Source organism: Lipophrys pholis (assembly GCF_963383615.2).
Source record: "Lipophrys pholis genome assembly, chromosome: 18".
Taxonomy (NCBI): domain Eukaryota; kingdom Metazoa; phylum Chordata; class Actinopteri; order Blenniiformes; family Blenniidae; genus Lipophrys; species Lipophrys pholis.
In genome coordinates this window covers 16,487,636-16,508,137 of record NC_137646.1, presented here as the reverse complement: position 1 = coordinate 16,508,137, position 20,502 = coordinate 16,487,636, and the positions used below count along the sequence as shown (strand labels likewise).

Here is a 20,502-nt window from a genome sequence, read left to right as displayed (position 1 = left end):
AAAAGAAAGAAAAAAGAGAGTAAAGGTTTACACAGTTTAATGCGAATTATACGGATTAAATCACTTGTCTAAATTGTCTCTCTTTTTTTTTTTTTTTTTTTTTTTTTTTTGGGGGGGGGGGGGGGTCAATCCACTGTCAAAACGACTAACAAACTACCACACAGTTGCTAACGCGAGTCCATCGCCTACTTTAAACTAAGAAAAATAAGAAAATCACATAATCACAAACGTCTAAATCCACAAGTTGCTATTTAAAGAATCAAAATAAAAAAAAAGGAGACTAAGAATTCCGGTGGCTCTAAACCTCCCGTGCGAGACGTGGCGATCTCTTTTGTTTCTAACTGGGGGGGGGGGGGGGGGGGGCGGGGGGGAACGACCGTCGCCCACAGGTCATAGCAGTGAGTGCCAGTGCCTCCCTTCACCTGACGACGTGCTCTTGGCCTTTACAGATGCAGTGGTTTTTAAAGTTTTAAAGGAGGGCAGCCACCGCTTCACTCGGGGTCTGGCCTGGCGTGGGCTAGTCTGGACACTGGGTGGGGGAAATCCTCCGAGAAAATACTCTTAACACCATAACACCAAAACAGCAAGATTTAAAAAAAACCCCAAAAAACTTAAAAAATAAAATAATAATAATCAGGCCTATTTTTGGTTGTAATCTTGCAGTGGACCTAAAGAAATAAAAGGAAAGTGAGTCTGAAAATGATCCGTGCACATGTCCAGATGCCGTCATGCTAGAAATGTTTAAAACACAAACGGACGTAAGGATCCATGGACGAAGAAGCAAAGCGCTCCCTACTGCCCGCTGGACGCTTGTAACTCCGGCGAATGTTGTAACTTTTACGTTCATCCTCTTATGCGTGCAACGGTGGCCGTTCAATCCGGAGCTGGCACACCATGATGTCGGTCTATCTTAGGGTAGATTATTCCTTTAACAGTACTACAGAAAAGCTTGATTTGTGCCTGGATGTTTCCTGCGGGGAGACACTGTCCAGGGTTTGCAGACCTTGGTTTAAGATCGCTGTCACTCAAAGACGAGCGGATGTTAAGACGTTGCTTGCAAAAGAGCAGAACACAGGTAGTACAGTATTGTTGGTCTAACTTTTTTTTTCTTTTCTTCTACTCCCCCCCCCCCCCACCATTTTCATGGAATGAAGACTGGAAAACACGTGTGGTATAATTTCCAGCATGCAGCACAAGAATGTGAGGATGTCGCCACGAACAGACACGCTGACTTGTCAACGATTAAAGAGCTCAAGTCCTTTAGATTGGGTGGTTTGGTTGGGAGGATATGTTACAGTGCAGAGTTTGTTTGTTTTTTCTCCTACAAATGCATAGGATACAAATCAGTTTAACACTACAACACACACCGAGCAATACAAAATAAAAAAAATTGAAATAAAGATAAAATAAAGATCACAGAACCTGTGACCGAAATGAACAACCCCCCAAAAAAAGAAACAAGTCTTGGTCGTTGGCACTGGGGTGGGAGTGGAGCGTGGTGGTGAGGGGAATGTGGCGGGAAGGTGGAGGGGCGGGGTTAAGTTAACTACTGATTGATTTTTAAAATTGTTTTTTTTGAAATGTGGATTTCCTCTGTATTTTTGATCCTATAGCATCGAGGAAAACACAGACAAGTACAGAAACAGACCACACACGTTCCGTACACACCGACACTGAAGTCCTTAGCAAATTTTTCTGAATAAAAGTCACGACAAAAAAAACAACAAAAAAAAACAAGAGCTTTGTTCTTGATTGACTCGCAGCGGTGGTGCCCCTGTCTCATCGCCGCGCCGCCTCTCACAGTTCTTAGAAATTTGGGGGTTAAGAGTAAGAGCTAAGGCTTTATCGTACACAGTGTTCAAAAGAGCGGTTATTATACTTTAATTTCAACAGTCTTGCTAGCTATTGTGTCGGTGCATGGCAGGGATCGCATAGTTAGGAGCCATGGTGTGTATAAGAGATCGCTGTCAAAATATATACGTTATATACATTTTCAATAATGAACGTTAAAATCACATGCCAGTTTTTTTTTTAGGTTTTTTTTTTTTTTTTTTTGATGTCTTTCACCATCTTTTGTTTTCTTTTCCCCTTCCGGTAGCCTTCATCTTTCAAAGAGAAATGACACACGGGTCACTTGTGTTTTTTTTTTTTTTTTCAGTGCATCAAATGGAATGGTAATGAAAACAGTAAAATAAAGGTTTAAAGGTACAGCGTGTAAGATTAAAGTCACGCCACTTTTGTGCTCTGGGGGCAGCAGTGAGTTCCTCAGGGATTCGCTGTTAATTGTTGTTGGAAACTTCCGCTGTCGTCATATTTGCAGTACTTTTCAGTGTCCCGAGAAAGCATGGGAAAGTGACTCACTACACCATCCTGTGGCACAAAGTGGTATTGCAAGGTGGTTTAGGCTTGGCTGACTTTTGCATTTTAATAAAGTCAATTTTAGGATGTTCTTGAGTTTTCAGACTTGAAATATCACACATTGCACTTTTAAGCATTTGTTTTTGTGTTTTCACAAAATAAAAAATAATAGCTAAAATATATACTTCATTGTACACATCAAAGGGTTTTTTTTTTTTAAACTGAAAATAATTGACATGGAGACACTGAAAACGTTTACCTGAGATGAAAAAAACAAAATTGACTTTAGTTGTAAATCTGCTCATATGTTGGTAATCCGTGGCTAGAGCCCCAGTTCTCTCAATTGAACGTACACTCAATATATTATTTCTCCTATATTTTCTCTCTATATATTATTTGTCTGTTTCAGCTCATACAAAATTTGACTTTAATGCCATCTGGTCCCCGTGTTGAAAATAAGACCTATGATCAGGGAGCTTTCTTCATACAGAAATAACTTCTCTCTTGTGTAAATATCTTTCTATATGGGTTAAATGCAAATATCGGCATATATTTTCTATGAAAATGTTCGGATATTTTCCTCTATATTAGACTTTGATGTAATCGTATATAACGGTAAAGGGAATTTGCACAAAACTTAAACATTTTGCTGCAAGCTGCAACCTGGTGGCAGCTTGACAACCTTAAATATTGTCATCCGTAATAAATCTAAAGGATTAGTTAGACATTCAGGGAAATCTGTAATACTCAGAGTGAGACCTCCAGCAGAGGGTCGGCGGGTTTGTTCAATCTTAACCTCCGCAAGATCTCCTTTGTTTTGCTTTTGAGAAAACAGTCAAATGAGGCTGGAGCCTGGCGAAGCTTCTGCGGAACAACAGGCGCAAATCAATGACTGCAGCCACACGCTATAACAAGCAATAAACCACATATGTATGAGCTTGAGATTAAATTCCTTCCTGTCATCTTTAGCCACAGTGTAGTTTTCCTTAAATACTCTCAATAATAAAAAGGAGCTCGATTTGATTCCCAGATTGCAGTCTTCAGTCCACTAATTAGAATTTCTGGCCTATTCTCCACAATCAAGATGATTGAAATGGACAAAAGCACTCACAGGTATGCAGATGATGTGCACGCATCTTAACTGTATCCTGGTAGCCTTCTGAAACATTCCCCTATTTCAGTTTAGTGTGAAATTTGGACACACACACACACACACACACACACACACACACACACACACACACACACACACACACACACACACACACACACACACACACACACACACACACACACACACACACACACACACACACACACACACAAACACACACATGGTCGGCCCGTCTCAGGATTTCCACTTGCAGTGTCTTTTTCGTGTGTTTCGTGCAGCCCGCCATCACCACGGGACTGCGTTGCTACGATCTGATTGGACGCTCTGTAGATGGCTGCCTGCGTCGTTCTGCGTCACGGCGTGTGATGCGGCGGGGGAGGGAGGGGGAGGAGGCGCGTGTGAGGGCGGGGCAAGGAGCGGGTGAGAGGGGCGCGATGGAGTCGGTCAGAACTTGTTGGTCGGTCAATTGGAGTGCGAGGAGTGAAGAAATCAAGGTGCAAAGATCCGGTCGATGGATGGAGGCCTCACACTTTTTTAGGGGGCGGGGCCAACTTGATGATCTCGTCTTCGGATGGCTGGCGGATGATGTCTTTTTGTTTTAGCGGTGGTGTATTGAATAGAGAGAGCAGAGGAAGAGGAAAAGAAAGAGATATTTAATCCACAAAGTAATAGACAGAATGTCCTAAAATCACAATTCAAATTTTAGAAAAGCAAAAGCTGTGGAATAATGAGGAAAAAAGAAAATTGTGGGTAGAGAACAAAACAAAGTGCCACCTCCTCCTCACATTTCGCTGTGGGATAGCATCTCATTATTCAACCAGAAGCACAATCCTCAATATGCGGCACCACAGTATTAAATAACAAAAATAAATGCATTCAAATAACTAAAATAAAATAAAGTATAACTTTTTTTTTAACTAATAGTTTTCTTAGAAAGCATTTACACACACACATTTATTTAACATTATTGCTGATTTGACTTATTGTACAGGGAAAAACAATGGATTGTACAGTGACTCATTACACCATCTAGTGGTGGAAAATGGTATTATGCGACTGGCTGAATTTGGTTTGCCTGCAAAAGTTTATCCCAATTTTCTGTCGTTCAAGCAAAAATCCTTACATTTTCCTTTAAAAATGTTAATATTCATTTTCCTACTGTTGAACATGGGATTATAAATGTCATAATCCACAATAAAATGGATGTTTAGAAAAAGTGTGTTTAAAGTTTCATAGCTCTGCAGCGCCATTCTTGACCTGGATTAAGTTAAATCTTTTGTTTCTTCTGTAAAATCTTGTAGAATCTATTTCAAATATCAGGAAATTGTTTATTCTGAATGACATATTCCAACCATTTGACCTCTTTTGCAACAAGTTTGGTCAAATCAAAGAGAATCATTGGAGAAAGGACATTGAGGCAGTTTTCTGTTTGACCACTAGGGGGCAGAGCTTCACTGGACTTGGCAGAAAATGAACTCAATCAAGGGATATTTTTTGCATTTTATTTTTTTCAGGTTTCTTTTTAATACAGCAAACAGACTTACCATTTGTCTGTCCCTGCAATCCCAAATTCAAATTTTAGGGACACAAACACAAACTGCTGTGATCTATTCTAGTTCATCAGCTCTCCCATAAATGCTGCTTTCATAAAGGTAATAGTTTCTAGTTTTTATTATAATCATCAGAAAAGTTTTCATTTAACCAAACGTCAGCTGAGTTTTTTTTTTTTTAGCTTGTAGTGGTGTTAAGCTGACTGGTGACCTGTCCAGGGTGAATCCTGCCCTCGCTCATGCTAAGCTGGGATTGGCTCCAACGTCCCGTGACCCTGCAAAGGATTAAGCGGTATAGAAGATGGATGGATGGTGTCAAGCTGGACGATGTCACACCGAGACGGCTTTTTAATATCTAAGTCGGTGGGATGAAACCCCTCGCAATAAAATGCAGTAAAACTCAACACATCGCTGAAGCCACAGCCTGCAGTGTACCTCAACATGACCACTACGTGTGTGTGCATGCGTATGAAAGAGTGTGAGACCTTTGTATTTCTTGGCCGAGGGAATGCGCGTGAGCTTGGTGTCGATCTCATCATCCTCTGAGATCTTCAGCACGGTGGTGCGGTACTCAATCACCCTCGTCAGGAGGTCCGGCCGTCGTGAGATCTCGAAGATGTGCTCGATGTACGACAGGTTATCTGCACAGGGGAGGCAGTTTGTTTACCCACAAAGCCTCATTCAAACACCATGAAAGAGAGATTTAGGATGTGGGAGAGTTTGTGCGCCTCACCCTGGGCCAGCTTGTCGTTCTTCTCCAGGTAGCTGAACCACTCCTTGGAGGAGGTGATGTTGTTGCTCTGGTCCTCGGGGATGTCTTCCTTGCAGGCCGATTTGAGCTGCTCCAAGTCCTCGTTGGTGATGTTTTCAGACAGGTCGCTGAGCAGAGAGCTGTACTCCGCCATGTTCTGGAAAGGAGGCAGAGAGGCAAACAAACGGAGTGAGCGATGCTTTGAATTACAAACCAAGGTGAAAGAAACTAGAGGAAACAAAGAACAGAAGCTGAATTCAACCTGGAGTTGTTAGGTTGCTTTATGAGCCACAGCCCACCTACTTCCCACAGTCAACTGTGGAAAAAATGTCTAGGAAAGCTCAGCTAATGACAATAGCATACAGCACTCGGGGTGGGCTTGAGAAGCACAACAAATCTCAGAGACAAAACAGGATAAAATGGGACGTAAGACTGTCTGAACGTTAGTGAATAAACGTCCCAAAGGGCAGATCTGTTCATCTGGAGCGGGACGTCAGTCACACATTCACTATTTGTACTTCAGCTCATATTTATTTTACAGAATAAGACCATATATTGTTCCTAGAGGCAACAGGTGAAATGACAACACAGACACCAAAAGGTGTTAATAGCAGAAGTGTTTGTTTACTGTGTGCAGCTGTCACACTTCTTCCTCCTTTGGATCTGCATCATAGCTTATTTCACCTGTTTTCAAAACATTATACAATTAATAAGGATGATTATTTTGAGGAAAACAAGTCCAAGTTGATATGTTGCCTTTTATGTGACATTTTCAATTCAAATTTTATATTTGTTCTTGGTGTTTTTAAAAAAAATATTATTTTAATGATAATTCAACCTGAAGTAATCATCCAAGTCACAACATAAATTGTTTTTATTTTGTTGTTCAGATTGTATTTTCACTATATTTTTTTTAACATTTCCTCTCGAATCTGAAAATACAAAATACAAAATAATCTTCCTCATATTTTATTCCTTTGTCGTTCTTCATATTTTTGATTATTTTCTCCCTGAAATTTGATTTTATTCTTGATTTCTAAACAATCAACTATATTAAGAATTGCATTTCCAACTTAATCTTAACATTTTCACTGAAACTAGACAACAAATGCTCTTATTAGCCACAGATGGCTGCATTTCACATTTTGCTCTCCTAGAAGTCTCACTAACTTATTTTTAGAGAAACATTTCTTTGAATCTTTACGTACTTTTGGCTTTTTTTCATGTTGTGACCTGCACTGGGAAGCGTACACAGGGATTCAGCAGATAAAGATCAGGCTGGCATTAAGGAGTGAGTGCCATAGAGATTACTGGGTTAAGGTTACAGACACAAAGACACACACACAAAAAAAAAAGACAGAAAGGCCCAAAGAAACAGAGAAGCAGAAGAAGACAGTGACTCAGAAATGTTGTGAAGATGTCTGGCCTGTTGAGCTGTGTCAGTTTGGGAAAGAGAAATACGTCACAAAGCAAATGCAGACTTTTACAATTCAGATAGCAGCTCCTCATCTTGGCTGTATATCCATATGTAGAAGTTGTAGGAGTGAAAATGGGAGCAAATAATCCAAGTGTGCAGCACATGTTTGCTTAAATAATTCAATAACCAATGGATGAAGAGAATGGGGAAGATGGATGGATTTTGTTGGCTTTTACCAAGAAGAAACCAAAAATCAAACTCAGTTTGCATGTATGGGACAAGACAATGCAAAACAATGGTTCTTTTTCCAAGTGCTATTTTAGTTTTGTTTGGTTTTGCGTGAGAATGCAACAAAAACGTGTAACAGAGACAACTGATGTCTGATAATCTGTTCCTTTGTTCCATTGGTGGAATGACTGTGTACTCATGTCCATAATGTTCACAGCATGTCGTTCCCTCATGCACGTGTGTCGTTTAATTACAAAAACAACCAACAGCACCCACTAGTGGCCCTACAGGAAACCTACATCGTTTGCCGTTTCCATGTAAACGGACATGATAATAAGAAAAGTTGCAGTGCAGACTCGGAACCTTGGCCTAAGTTTACTGCAGGTGTGAATGTAATTGTCTCTCTGTGTTTGCACTGTGATTGGCTGGTGAGTGGTCCAGTGTGCATGCTGACTTTGGGTGAGGGCAGATGATGGCCACTGTGATCCATGGCTGTGTAAAGGAGTGATATAGCCTGCGTGGAAGAATTCATTCGCTGCAATCTTCATTTGGTTTAAATAAACATCAGCATGCATCGTCTAAAAATGGCTGACATTCCACCCCCCACGGTTTTCTCACATTCTGCCTCAGGACTTCCCCAATCCTGGAGAGACTTCCCTGGCCTGTAGAGAGTTTAATAAGACAGCAGATTAGCTTTACGTAAATGATTAAGGTCAACCAGCAGCAGCAGCTGCGTCCGAGCTGATTTGGACCCGGTGCCTTGCTCAGGAGACACTTCAACAACTTTGATACAAGTTGCATCGGGACTGCAGCCTTTCAATCCATCCTGTGCAAGGGCTCCACAGCGTAAAACCTGCATTTAACACTCACTGCTCATTTGAGCCCTTCCTAAGCCACACACACATAAGCCCACCCCCCCCTGGTCCCTGGCATCCATGCAGCTGGCGAGAGGCTGCTGCTCTGTGCAGTGCATCATGGGCACTGGCACGAAACTCTGTCTGCCTCTGATCCCTTCCGTCTCATCGCAGATAAACACGCTGTACAGAAAGCCCAGAAGAGCTGCGTGATGAGTGGTGTGACCTATATAGAGGGGCTGTCGTTACCTCCCCCTGCCACCAGAAGGCGCCCATTGGCTGTAGCGCTTCGCAGTCTGCTTTGCTTTTTTTAAGCATGATCATCTCACTGTGCAGCAACACTATCTGCGCTTAATCGTCTTAGCCTTCACACTGGGGCATATGCATGGGGGCTGATACTCCATAGCACAGCGGTGGACCTTGAGCTCATAATATCTTCTCCATGAATGGATGACTGACACCACTCATGGTGCAATCCGTTCATTCAAACACGCTGCTGAATTTGTCTTAATAAATAACCTAAAAGTTAAAAAGGAGATATTACACCTAATAACGAACTAATGACTGCAAAATGCGCTACGATCAATGAGTCAAGTGTCTGTAAAGCAGCATGTGATGAGTGGGACGGTGCAGAATACTACAGGGGATGTGACGACTTAATGTAATTGTCCCAGCGGCTGATTTAAGGTCAGATTTGTTTGTCTGCTCTCTAATGGCTAATGGTGGCATTTGGTTTGGATTGTCTGAACCACGATCTGAGCCTCAGGGCGAGAGCACAGTGATGACAGGGCGCTTTTACTCAATGTGTGTGTGTGTGTGTGTGTGTGTGTGTGTGTGTGTGTGTGTGTGTGTTGTGTTATTTCAGTATTAAATGTCACATTCATCCCCTCTCTAACCAATACATCTAGCTCAATCATTACAGAGCCGCTTGTGGGAGGAGAGAGCAGGAATATGCTCCTTAGCTCATCTAACTCACTGTGTGTGTGTGTGTGTGTGTGTGTGTGTGTGTGTGTGTGTGTGTGTGTGTGTGTGTGTGTGTGTGTGTGTGTTATGTGCATATATGTGCAAGGTATGCTTCACTCATTGACTTGTTCATGATGGATCAATGCTGAGATTCCTCATTCATCCATGTTGTACCAACACTGGAAGTGAGCCAGAACTGAAAAATCCCTCATGTTTTTGGTGACTACATGTTGGACTGAGAGGTTCAGGGTCGGGTTTAGAAAGTGGTATTTACAGTAAGTCCACAGAAAGTCAATGTAAGTATATATTGTCATCAGGAGGCAAGAGAACACATGTTGATGTTCTTATATACCAGTGGGGGCACCAACTCGGGTTTCACACTGACTTGTGTCATGGCGGTAATATTTTTTTTTTAGATGTTAAAATGTTAAATTCAAATTAAGTAAGTAATAGTTATGAGGGGTTTTAGAGTCAGTCTGCAGAAAAAGAATGTAAGTCAACACAGTGTCCCCAGAAGACGCCTAAACAATGTGTGTGTCGCATTGTTCTTGTTCTTATATACTTGTGAGGACATTGAGTAAGTTGCACACTGACCATGGGGACAAAATAATTCTGTGTTAAGGTGAAGGCATTAAATAATTTTTTTAAATCAGACTACGGAGAGGATTCCAGTGAGCTGTGGCTGACAACCTTGCGCCCCACTTGGGAAAGCAACAGAGATACCATGAGAGTACAAAGCTTGATGACACTGATGTTGTCAAAATTAGATGTGCTCATGGAAAAAAACTAAACAAAAAACAAAGCACAATAGGACATTTCATGATCAGTATCAGATTCTTAAGAAGAAAAGAATGCTAGAAAGTGGTGTGTGTGTGTGTGTGTGTGTGTGTGTGTGTGTGTGTGTGTGTGTGTGTGTGTGTGTGTGTGTGTGTGTGTGTGTGTGTGTGTGTGTGTGTGTGTGTGTCTCCTCTCTCGACCCAGGTCGCCTTGCTCGGTCCCTGTTTTGCACCACAATGGACTGGCGCTGCTTTTGTGTACTTTTAAAGGAGAAATAGGGAGGAAAAAAAGAAAAAAAAACCCACAACAATGGATGAAGTGGCAACATTTCGTCTTTCTGCAGCGCTCCCTCCCCTGCTGCTTTTAACGCTTTCCCAGCCACGAGTTTAAGATGTGTGCGATTGGCCGCGCTTTAAAGTGATGACAAACGCTGTTTTAATTGCTATGGGTCTGGCACAAAAATACAGTTGAGCTAAAACACAATCATAACATTTTACGACCGATTCAAGTGGTAATCGATTTTTATTGTTGACTGTTGACATTTTATTCTGTCCTTATAGCTGAATATCTTTGAAAATGTACTTTTTTTGCGCAGAAGTTATGACTCATGAAGGGATTTAATCATAAATTGTGATGCAGAGTAGAGATTTCTGTGCACGAGCATTAATATTAGCTTAATGTAAGAATAAAGGTGTTTAAATCGTACTCTATATCAACTAAGAAATTATAAGCTTGAATTCTTACAAGAAGAGTATTTTGCTGCATTGTCAGTCATCAATCATTTTCTGTAATTACGTAAATCAAGCTTATAAAAAAAAAAAATGACCCTGAGTTAATTAAAATTTGATTTATTTTGTTTTTATGTCAAAACGGAGGAGGAAAGTTGTCATAACTTTGATTTAAATGAGCAAAAAACATGCCGTTGTAAATAATGACGACTTTTCCTTATGTCACATGTTTTACTAGTTTGAGGTAAAAGAATTTAAAGAAAAGAGAAGCAAGCATAGGGAAACAAATACAAACAAAAACTGTGGACGTGGATGAGAAAAGATGATCCTTATTTGTGCCACAGTGGGGACATTTTCAGATTCAGACACCAAAAACATATCTGAGACGCTGCAGCCACGCTCAAAGGGAGAGAGTCTGTGAACCCCCCCCCCCCCATCGCTCCCCGGTCTCTCTGGGACGAGCCTGACACTGCGTCCATACATAGAGACCCACTGTGCTTCACATTCTCATGAACACAAACATGCTTTTGTCTGCTGGCTCCTCTGTCCCTGCTGCCCGTGTGAGTGAGTGAGTGTGTGTGTGTGTGATAGAGAGAGAGAGAGAGAGAGGGGGAGAAAGAGTTGTCACTGCAATTATCATGACTAAGTCAAATGGCATATTCGCAGCGTTCAAGGTTTTTAAACATTGACTTTGTGAGCGCGCCCTGGAGATACCACAGAGGAAAGAAACAGGTGTCAAGAACAAAAGTGTTTGAGCATTTCGATGTTTTCCATGTGAGTTGGCATAAATGCAAATGTAGGTTTCTTACAGACAAGCAGAGAGAGAGAGAGAGAGAGAGAGAGAGAGAGAGAGAGAGAGAGAGAGAGAGAGAGAGAGAGAGAGAGAGACGGCAGCTCTGCAGCTACAACTGAACCGAGTAAAACAAAACAACAATCTGAATAATAAAACATAGTCTTGGAGGTTTCAGGTATAAAGACCATATTTAAACCCGACCGGTCACGTGGAGTCGGAGTGTATTTTTTTCACGCGTTCTCATTTTCACTCAGTTCCTCCATGTTTCAAGCTTTAATTATTGTGCACCGATTCACCACTATTGTCATGACAAGCTTCCGCCATAGCTCTCAATGTAAATGGAAGCGGTCCTCTTCCACTCAATGACTAAACTATTAACCCTCTCCCCCCTTTAGTCTGCCGCTTCACATGACGCAATGGGTCCATTATACATCCAGACACGACACACTCCTCTCCCATTTCTGCTATTTTATGTTCCCTATTTATCTTCACCGATTTTTCCTCTCCGCTCCTTCACTTACTTGATGTTTAATAACCGCGACCCTGAGCAGGATTAAGGGGTATAGAAACTTGCTGGAGGCTAAATAAAATAAAGTTATGTAATAACAATGTATTAGATCGTGTCCTGAACATGTGTATTGTGTTTCAGGCAGAAACTGTGATACACACTGTCTATGAAATGGATGAATGAAGATACCGTCTTTCCTCTCCCTGAGAGCTGTGGCAATAACTCATCTCATCCCCGGGCGGCTGCCAAGATCAAAAATATTATTTTATTTTCCAATAAACGCCTCATGTTCCGCAAATTCTCAATTCATTTGGTTCAACTACTGCACTGCTGCTGAATGCTCCACACACACGCACACGCACACACACACACACACACACACAAAAACAATACAATACAACCACCAAAACTCCATTCACCCTCCGCACCAATGACGTTGCCATGGAAACCAGGCCTGGCTTTGCCTTTAGGCCCGGAGACTGTTACCTAGCGACATGGCAGAGGCCACCACCACCGTGCCCCCCCCGTCCACCTCACCTCACAATCATCACACCTCTTTCAGAAACAAATTGCCACGGGATGATTGACTTAACAAATGTTTGAATATCTGCACAACCTGCAGTTCTGCACCGAAATGTCTGTGTGAGATATAACAGGAAAAAAGAAAAGGAGTGCGCGCACACACACACACACACACACACACACACACACACACACTACAAAGACACCATGCGAGTGTGCTGATCTCTCCACCGTGGCATCGTGACAGTCATATGATCAATAGCTCACTGGGTCCACTGTCTCTCTTTTAATCTGATCCACCATAACATTATAACCACTGACATGCGACGTGAATAACACCAGTTATCTCTGCATCACACCATCTGTTATAAACAAGCAAGTTGTTATTATTCTATTTTCCAAGTTGTTGCCTGAAGCACGTTCTGCATACGTTACATTTCCATGGCCAGATGACCGGGGTCAGGACAGCACCAGCTTTGCTGCACTTGTGATTTGTTATCAGAGGCAGGATCGCGGGCAGCCAAGGTTTATCGATGCACTTCTGTGAGGTCGGATAGAAAGTTGTGAGAACACACACAATTTTTTGTGCACGTGAGTGCAGAGCCACAGTGCAGTCACAATCGTTCACTACTACCAACAGGTATGTGAGCGCCATCACTGCACAGAAAGCCCATGATAGGAGGCGACGTAGTCTGGTGAACCACCTGGCACGAGGGATCACAACTTGACAATGTACGACTAGGAAACCTCGGGTCCTTCAATACCTGCGGATAAAGCCATCCCCTTAAGATCTACATATCAACCGAACTTAATCACAAGCAGCACGAATCACAACCTCTTTAGAAAAGCATATTAAATTATCTGATATCACAAGCACATAACTCCACTGTCGTCTTTCACAACTTTTACGACTGCACTTAATAACCAAAAGAATAAAGTAGAAGCATAAACAGGACTGTCACAGAGTGCAAGGATGCAAAGCCTAGTCGACACAGCCAGCTCAGTCTGACACTCCTTAAACTATAAACAAACGATTTTTTAAAATCTTTTTTTACATTAACACAATGACATTGGTTTCTTGACTAAATCTTGCCTGGCAAATTCTTCATACACATACTTATTTTTCAAAAGTCAACATCTATCGTATGAGTCTTTTTGCACTTTGAATTTTATCTTATAATGTTTTAGTTTATTTCTCTAAAACTTGAAAATACCCAAAAAGCGAGTACAGTTCAAGTTGCCAAATCATCCTCTAATAAATGTAATTACAAATATGAAAAGTCACATCAATATTTTTTTGTTTTGTTTTTGTTTTGAGTTCTTTTGTTGTATTTTTGTTCTCTGGAACAAACTCTTTGTATTTTATTCCCTTCAGATTAATGCACGATTGCTATTTTCTAAAAAACCTGCCTGATGTTGTGAAAAACATCCCAGAATCTGGGCTCGCAGTGGCAGTTTTTCCAGCCCAATGTGTTCCAAACAAGCCCAGTTGAGCAGAAAACTGTCAAATCTGGCAACGCTGTGCTGCAGGGTGAGTCTGAAAAGTCAGAAAACACACACACACACACACACACACACACGCACACACACACGCACGCACGCACGCACGCACGCACGCACGCACGCACGCACGCACGCACGCACGCACGCACGCACGCACGCACGCACACACGCACACACGCACACACACACACACACACACACACACACACACACACACACACACACACACACACACACACACACACACACACACACACACACACACACACACACACACACACACACACTGCTGGCCGACTGTGTTTGGACTCCAGTGTAGAGACAAGCCTTTTAGATTTTACCATGGCAACTACACCACCAGGGTAGCTGCTGAAAAATCTCTGCCAGAGATCTGGAAGGAGCCACAGACTCCGCTCTGCAGTTTTCTTTACAATATAACCAGACTGGCTGTCTGGTCTCCCCCCTCAACTCTCTCTCTCACACTGTTTTTTTTTTTTTTTTTTTCTCAAGCTGTCAGCCACTTCAATTTACACTCATATACTTGATCATTAATGCCTCCATTTATTACTGCATTTATGTGTCATAACCAATAATATATTTATCAAGTGGAATAAAACAAATGATGTAAAAACCTGATAACGATGTTGTAAAATATTTCAGCTATTATTGTAATAACTTTTTGCAAGTATTTTTAAATTATCACATTATTGACGGGTTACATTATCCAGTATATATATTAAAAAACCTTAAAAAATTTTTTAATGCTGTATACATAGGACTGTATTTCTATGATTATTCTTACAAAACTATTGAAAAGTTATTACTTTGTTGGTTGCTGACCACATAAGAGGCAGTTTTGTGTCGGAATGTGTGAAATAAGCTTTCTCAGAGCTTTTGCTTGGTGTATTATTGCACAGTTACAAATATGTTCGGACACTACGGCTACAATCAGGGCAAATATGTTGTTTCAGGATTAAAAAGGCGCTGATTCTCCAGTAAACAGGAGCTAAATGAAATAGTAACAACACAGCAGCTTTCTGGTTTTTCAACCGAGCTCATGGAAACGTCCGTCGCTGGTCAAGCAGCCTCCTGAACAATGTGCTCCAAAAGAAAAAGTTATTCCCAACACTGACGAATAGACACATCAACCGGTCACCTGACCGGTCGACTGGTTCTGGTTCTGGTTCTGGTTCGGTCACATCTCGGTGTGCCTTGCTTTGCGCTGATAGAAAACGACGGGCCTCATCCATTTCCCTCCACAGACGTATCCACAATGCTCCACTTCTTGAGCCCAATGATGTGGAAAGTAGGTTGCCTTTGCTCTCTTCCTGTATTAAGCTCTAAAGTGAAGCAGCAAACAGTAATGTGAGCACAGCCACCAGTGAAGTCTTTAGAATACTGGGTTCGGTGCCAAAGTAAAGATAGTAAGGGCTGAAATACAACACTGCACACTTTCTCTCTTTCCTTATTCTTCTCCTCTCCACTGCATCTTTTACTCGCGCAGGCAGAACAGCTCGTCTCTGTCTTGTTCATTAAATCTCAGTGACCTTTAACAACCTCTCCTCATCTCTTTCACTCGTTTTTTCTCTCTCTCTCTCTCTCCCTTCTTTTTATCGCTTTCACTCCGATGGACCGAGAGGCAGAGAGTAGGAGTCCCGCCCACTCTCCATCTTTAAATCGCCCATGAACGACTTCACGGTTCGCAGTTTTATTCTAAACCGGCTCGTCATCCAAACATTATGTAATTACCTGATGTAATCTGATCAGAATTGAGACAACTGCACAGTGAAGTGCACCACTTCTTCAGTAACGCTCTGTTTTTCTCTCTGTACACCTCTTGTTTTTACACAACACTCCTTCTCAGGGAGGTGAAGCTTCTTCTCCCTCCCTGAATACGTCCTCAATCGGGCAGAAGCAGCAGGGGCTGCCGGAGAGTGGGAGGCAGGAGCACTCACAGTTGCAGGGTGCACAAAAACATCAGTGTATATATTATATTAAATACTAATAATGGAAGGAAAGTGAAGCTTTAACAGATTACCTAGAGTGCATGCAGTTGGTACAAGCTTATAGCTAATGCAACAGGTCACATGTGGGAAAGTGAAAACAAACAAATCCAGACATTATAAAAGACACAGTCCATGACACATTATGTTGCCACTGGCTTGCAGCTGAAATGAAGTATCGTGTAAGTGCAAACATCGTGTAAGTGCAAACAAAGTCATAATCTCAGAAGTTTAGAGCACGCAGAGATTATCTCGAGCATATTTCCACATTTACAAATATGCTCAAATATGACATGCAGCCTCAAACTTGAACTTTCTGAGGGCGTTAAAGACAGGATATACATACTAAATGCCTTTTGGTAGGAGTTTTAGCATCATTTCATACATGATCGAAGTAATTTGCCAAATGTAAAAACGAATGAGAATCAAGTGAGTGTCAAACATCGATCAGAGCTCAGTACTACAGACCCCAAAGTGGCCCACTTTTCCTCACCGCAGGCTATCAAACGACAGCCGCCCCCTGCAGGCCGCCACTGAGGAGGAGGTGCGTCTGTCCAGATCTCGCCACGTATCCTCACTGAAGCGATTTTATCCACCGCTGGCACACCGAGACATGACGCCACGCCGTGAGCACGTACAGATATTTCTACATAAGTGGTTTCTGGGGACAGTTTTTTTATATGTATAATTATATATAAATTAGATAGCTGTTACACTTGAATTCTCATTAATATATAGTTATATAGACTTTTTTCAAAAACTCTGGGTGCTTTAAAAACATTTACACAACACTAAGGGCTTACTCTCTTATTGTCGTATGATTTAATTATGAGATTTTATTAAATTTAACAAATTAAACAGCTTGAATACTCTTGATACAGCTCATACTTTTTTACAACTTTTTTAACTAGTTTTCCTATCACGCTAAGTTCTGTGAAAGACAGATAAAAAGTTCATAGAGTCAAATCCAACCTACTGGATAGTTTATGTTTCAAACAAAGACTTTGATTTTCATATGCGTTGGAAAAAGCCTTTATTTCTCTGTGATTTTAACAACCCTGAGTAACATAAAGAAAAATACACACACACTGCCAGAGAGGCGAGTGCACAGCTCCATCATCTTCACTGGGTGAAGTGAGATTTGTCTTCTGAAAGCTAGAGAAGTTGCCAGACAGACAACAGTGTCAGGGTCAGCGTCGGAGTGGAGATCTCCTTTTCAGTCAGAAAGCAAAGTCAAAAATAAACTGCAGAGATGCGAAGGACCTCTTATAAGCTTACGGTCTTATGTGGAAAGTTAAAATCTCGTCTGTCAGCGCTGTCAAAGGAAGTGTGGCCTCCTTGACAGAGAAGAAATATATTTTACCAATACAAAGTCGGGTCTGCATTCCTACATTTCCCTTCCAATGCTGCATAGTTTGTTTTCTTCATCTCTTTAAACTATATAAAGAAATGTTAACATTTATTTCAATGGCAGTTTTGTTCACTGGGTGGGAGTGAGGATCACGAGGCTTTAGCAGCTTTTGCACTTAATGATTCCCAGCTTCATACATTGGAGCGTTTACTGAGTGCTGAGGACGGACGACACCAACTGGATACCACCTTGTGGTGCAAAGTGGTATTGCAAGACTGGACAAGCTGCTTCTGGAGCACACAATACACAGATGTTTTTGAGATGATCGTGATTAATGAGTTTAGTTATATGAGTATATTTAGTTATAGTAATATATATACATTTTTGTGGTGAAAGTTGCGGAGAGGTTTATGTCAGATCGAACCAGGGAATAATTCCAATTCCAAATCAAGAGAAGAAAGAAACCTCCATATAAAAACAACAATAGAATAAATGAAGTACTATTTACTAATCTGGCTCTCAGTCGCTCTTAGTTTTGACTTTGTCACCCCCCCCCCCCCCCACCCACACACACACACACAAAAAAGCATTAGTTTACTGTATTTTTCAAATTAAAGTCACAACTGAATGTAAATCACATCCCTCAAAAACTGTGACATGAAAGGGTAAAAAACATAAAATATTGCACTAATATACAAGACGCATTTATTTTGACATGCTCAGATGTACCTGTACTGTCGATAATCCTCATCCAGCAGCTGAACCAGAACACTATTCCACTTTTAGCGAACGGTTCGCCTTCTTTATTTTCTTCATCACGGTCACAGTTTCTCCGACACTCTGAACTCTTCTTGATACTCCGTTTCTGTTTCCTGATGCATAATCTATAATTTTTGGAATAAATTCAGTCATACAGTGCCATCTAGTGGTCCCACATGGTATGTAGACATATATTTTATTATATACGTCGCGTCGTAAGTCACATGACTAGTCAAACAACAAATCAAAAGAGTGCTTTATAATTCTGAAAATATGGTGAGTGTTAAAAATAAACCAACTTTTTTTCCCCGGAGCCCCCTCAGATGAAATCAACTCTGATTTTCCAAAACATTACAGTGTAGCCAAACACTGGGGGACACGCCCACTCCCAATAACAAACCAAACCTGAAATGGAAAGTTTGCCAGGTCTGCTTTGGGTTCTAGAAAGTGTCTTTTTGAGGTTTTGTTTAAAGTATGCAAATCCAATTTCGGCAGCCTGGGAGCAGAAAAACCCCGGGCCCCCACTCTGATCTCTGGCGCCCTCCCAAGGGGGTCCTGGGAACCACAGATTCGGCTCACCTATTTCTTAAAAAAACGGATGAAAGGAATGAAACAAGCTGAATGTTAAAAAGAGGACAAATCAAACTGGAGAGTAAATAGAGGATAAACTGATAGTTAAATGATATAGATATCTAAATCAAGCACACTATTTTTACACACAGCAAATCTTCTTTTCTCCTCAATGAAAGAAATGGGCCAGTGGCCTATATTCTCTGGCGCTTCGCTGCTTCTCCCCAGATTAGCGCTTCCTCCTCCTCTCCTCTGTTTCTCTTCCCCCCTTCCCTCCGTTCGCTCGCTCTCGCATGGCTCTGGGCTTTTGAACTGATAAGTGCTGGCAGTGCTCGCTGCCTCATTGGATACGAGGCCGTCTGGAAGGAAAACGACCCAGACCCTTTAATTTCAAGAAACGCTTCTGTGTCTTCTCCACCCTTTCTGACAAATATTCATTTAAATGCTATTGGGACAAACCTTTCTTCAGCCACAATTGCACAACATTGAAGCAACAATTTGTTGACTTGCTCTGTTGCACTAATGGCAATTTTAATGTGTTTTCACGACCATTTTCTCTTAATAATGCATTATTTGTTCTGAATAAGTTTTTCTTTTTTACTTTAGACTGTTTATATACATGATCTCATTTATACTTTGAATTAAACATTTATTGACTGATTTTCGTTAGGTAAAGTATAAATTTGATAATAAGAGCAAGATGAGGGTGAAAGAAACTACAGAGTTAGATTAATGGTAAGGAGTCCAGAACTGGCTCGACTCATGGGTCAGTGCAATAGAAGTTTTAAACCAGACATTAAGCTCCAAAGTGAAGTGCAGAGAGCAGACCGCCACACAGAGGCAGTGGTGTGGATGCAGAGAGAGAGGGCGGATGGCACCACCTTGGAGCATTGTGTTTGACCTTTCAAAGGCAGGATTGTGTTTTAGTTTGAGTCGTGCAGGAACACTCGCACCAGATGGCAGCGCCACGCTCAGCCGTGGAAAAAAAACAACAACAACAAAAAAAAAAAAAAACGGCACGCGGTACGAGCAGCATAAATGTCACAGTGGTTTTAAAATCCATCTCACATCTGCTGTTAAAAGCAAAAAGTCTTTTGGAGTGATTCACCATGAGTGGAAGAACTTAACTGTTGGCTCATCACTGGTATGAATAAATCATAATGTGTCCATTACGAAACCCATTTCATATTTTAGGAAGTGATTATTGGAAACCGTGTCAGCAATATTGTAATATTTGCAATCTTCTAAAGTCCATTAGCAATGCTGGGGGATTTTTTGAATTTCATAAGGGGCAAGGTTTTCAAAACAGACATAAGTTTGAGCTCCAGGAGAGTCCGCTCTGCTCAAGTTACTCAAACTTCCTGACTTATTTACAGTCACTAATAAAGTTGAGGAATATTCCATTAAAGTGCGATATTGTTGTTGAGTATTGTAATAGTGACATGTTTGCACAACCCACTTAAGGAGATAATGCAATTGCAGCGTGTCGACTTTAATCACTTAATTTTCATCAAATAATCAAGAGTATTCCGACTTTTATTTGACATATTTGTTATTTGCAGCGCGGGAATCCTCAGTCTGTCTTTTGTGATATGCTGCTATATCGTCATTGCATTTTAATATCACAATAACGAGAAATGTGCAATACATGGTGCATATATGTGTAGGTCGGAAGCAGCAACAAAATAAATCAGTTCAACAAAACAAAGATGAACATGGAGTGTTACTAATGCTAATCACAGATGATAATGAA

At 41.3% G+C, this 20,502-nt stretch overlaps 1 protein-coding gene across 2 annotated transcripts in view; it reads right to left on the bottom strand.

Moving 5' to 3' along the window:
* Positions 1-2,054: 2,054 nt before the first annotated feature.
* Positions 2,055-20,502, bottom strand: part of pea15 (proliferation and apoptosis adaptor protein 15) — a 44,767-nt gene continuing 26,319 nt past the window's right edge. The window contains exons 2-5 of one of the 2 annotated variants that reach the window (XM_080486506.1): positions 18,150-18,304; positions 5,756-5,930; positions 5,508-5,663; positions 2,055-4,061 (exon numbers count right to left, since the gene is read on the bottom strand). In XM_080486506.1, coding sequence (XP_080342632.1) covers positions 3,997-4,061; positions 5,508-5,663; positions 5,756-5,927 — 393 coding nt within the window. In that variant the 5' untranslated portion in view covers positions 5,928-5,930; positions 18,150-18,304 and the 3' untranslated portion in view covers positions 2,055-3,996. The remainder of the gene's footprint in view (positions 4,062-5,507; positions 5,664-5,755; positions 5,931-18,149; positions 18,305-20,502) is intronic. The other variant, XM_080486505.1, reaches the window with a different exon arrangement.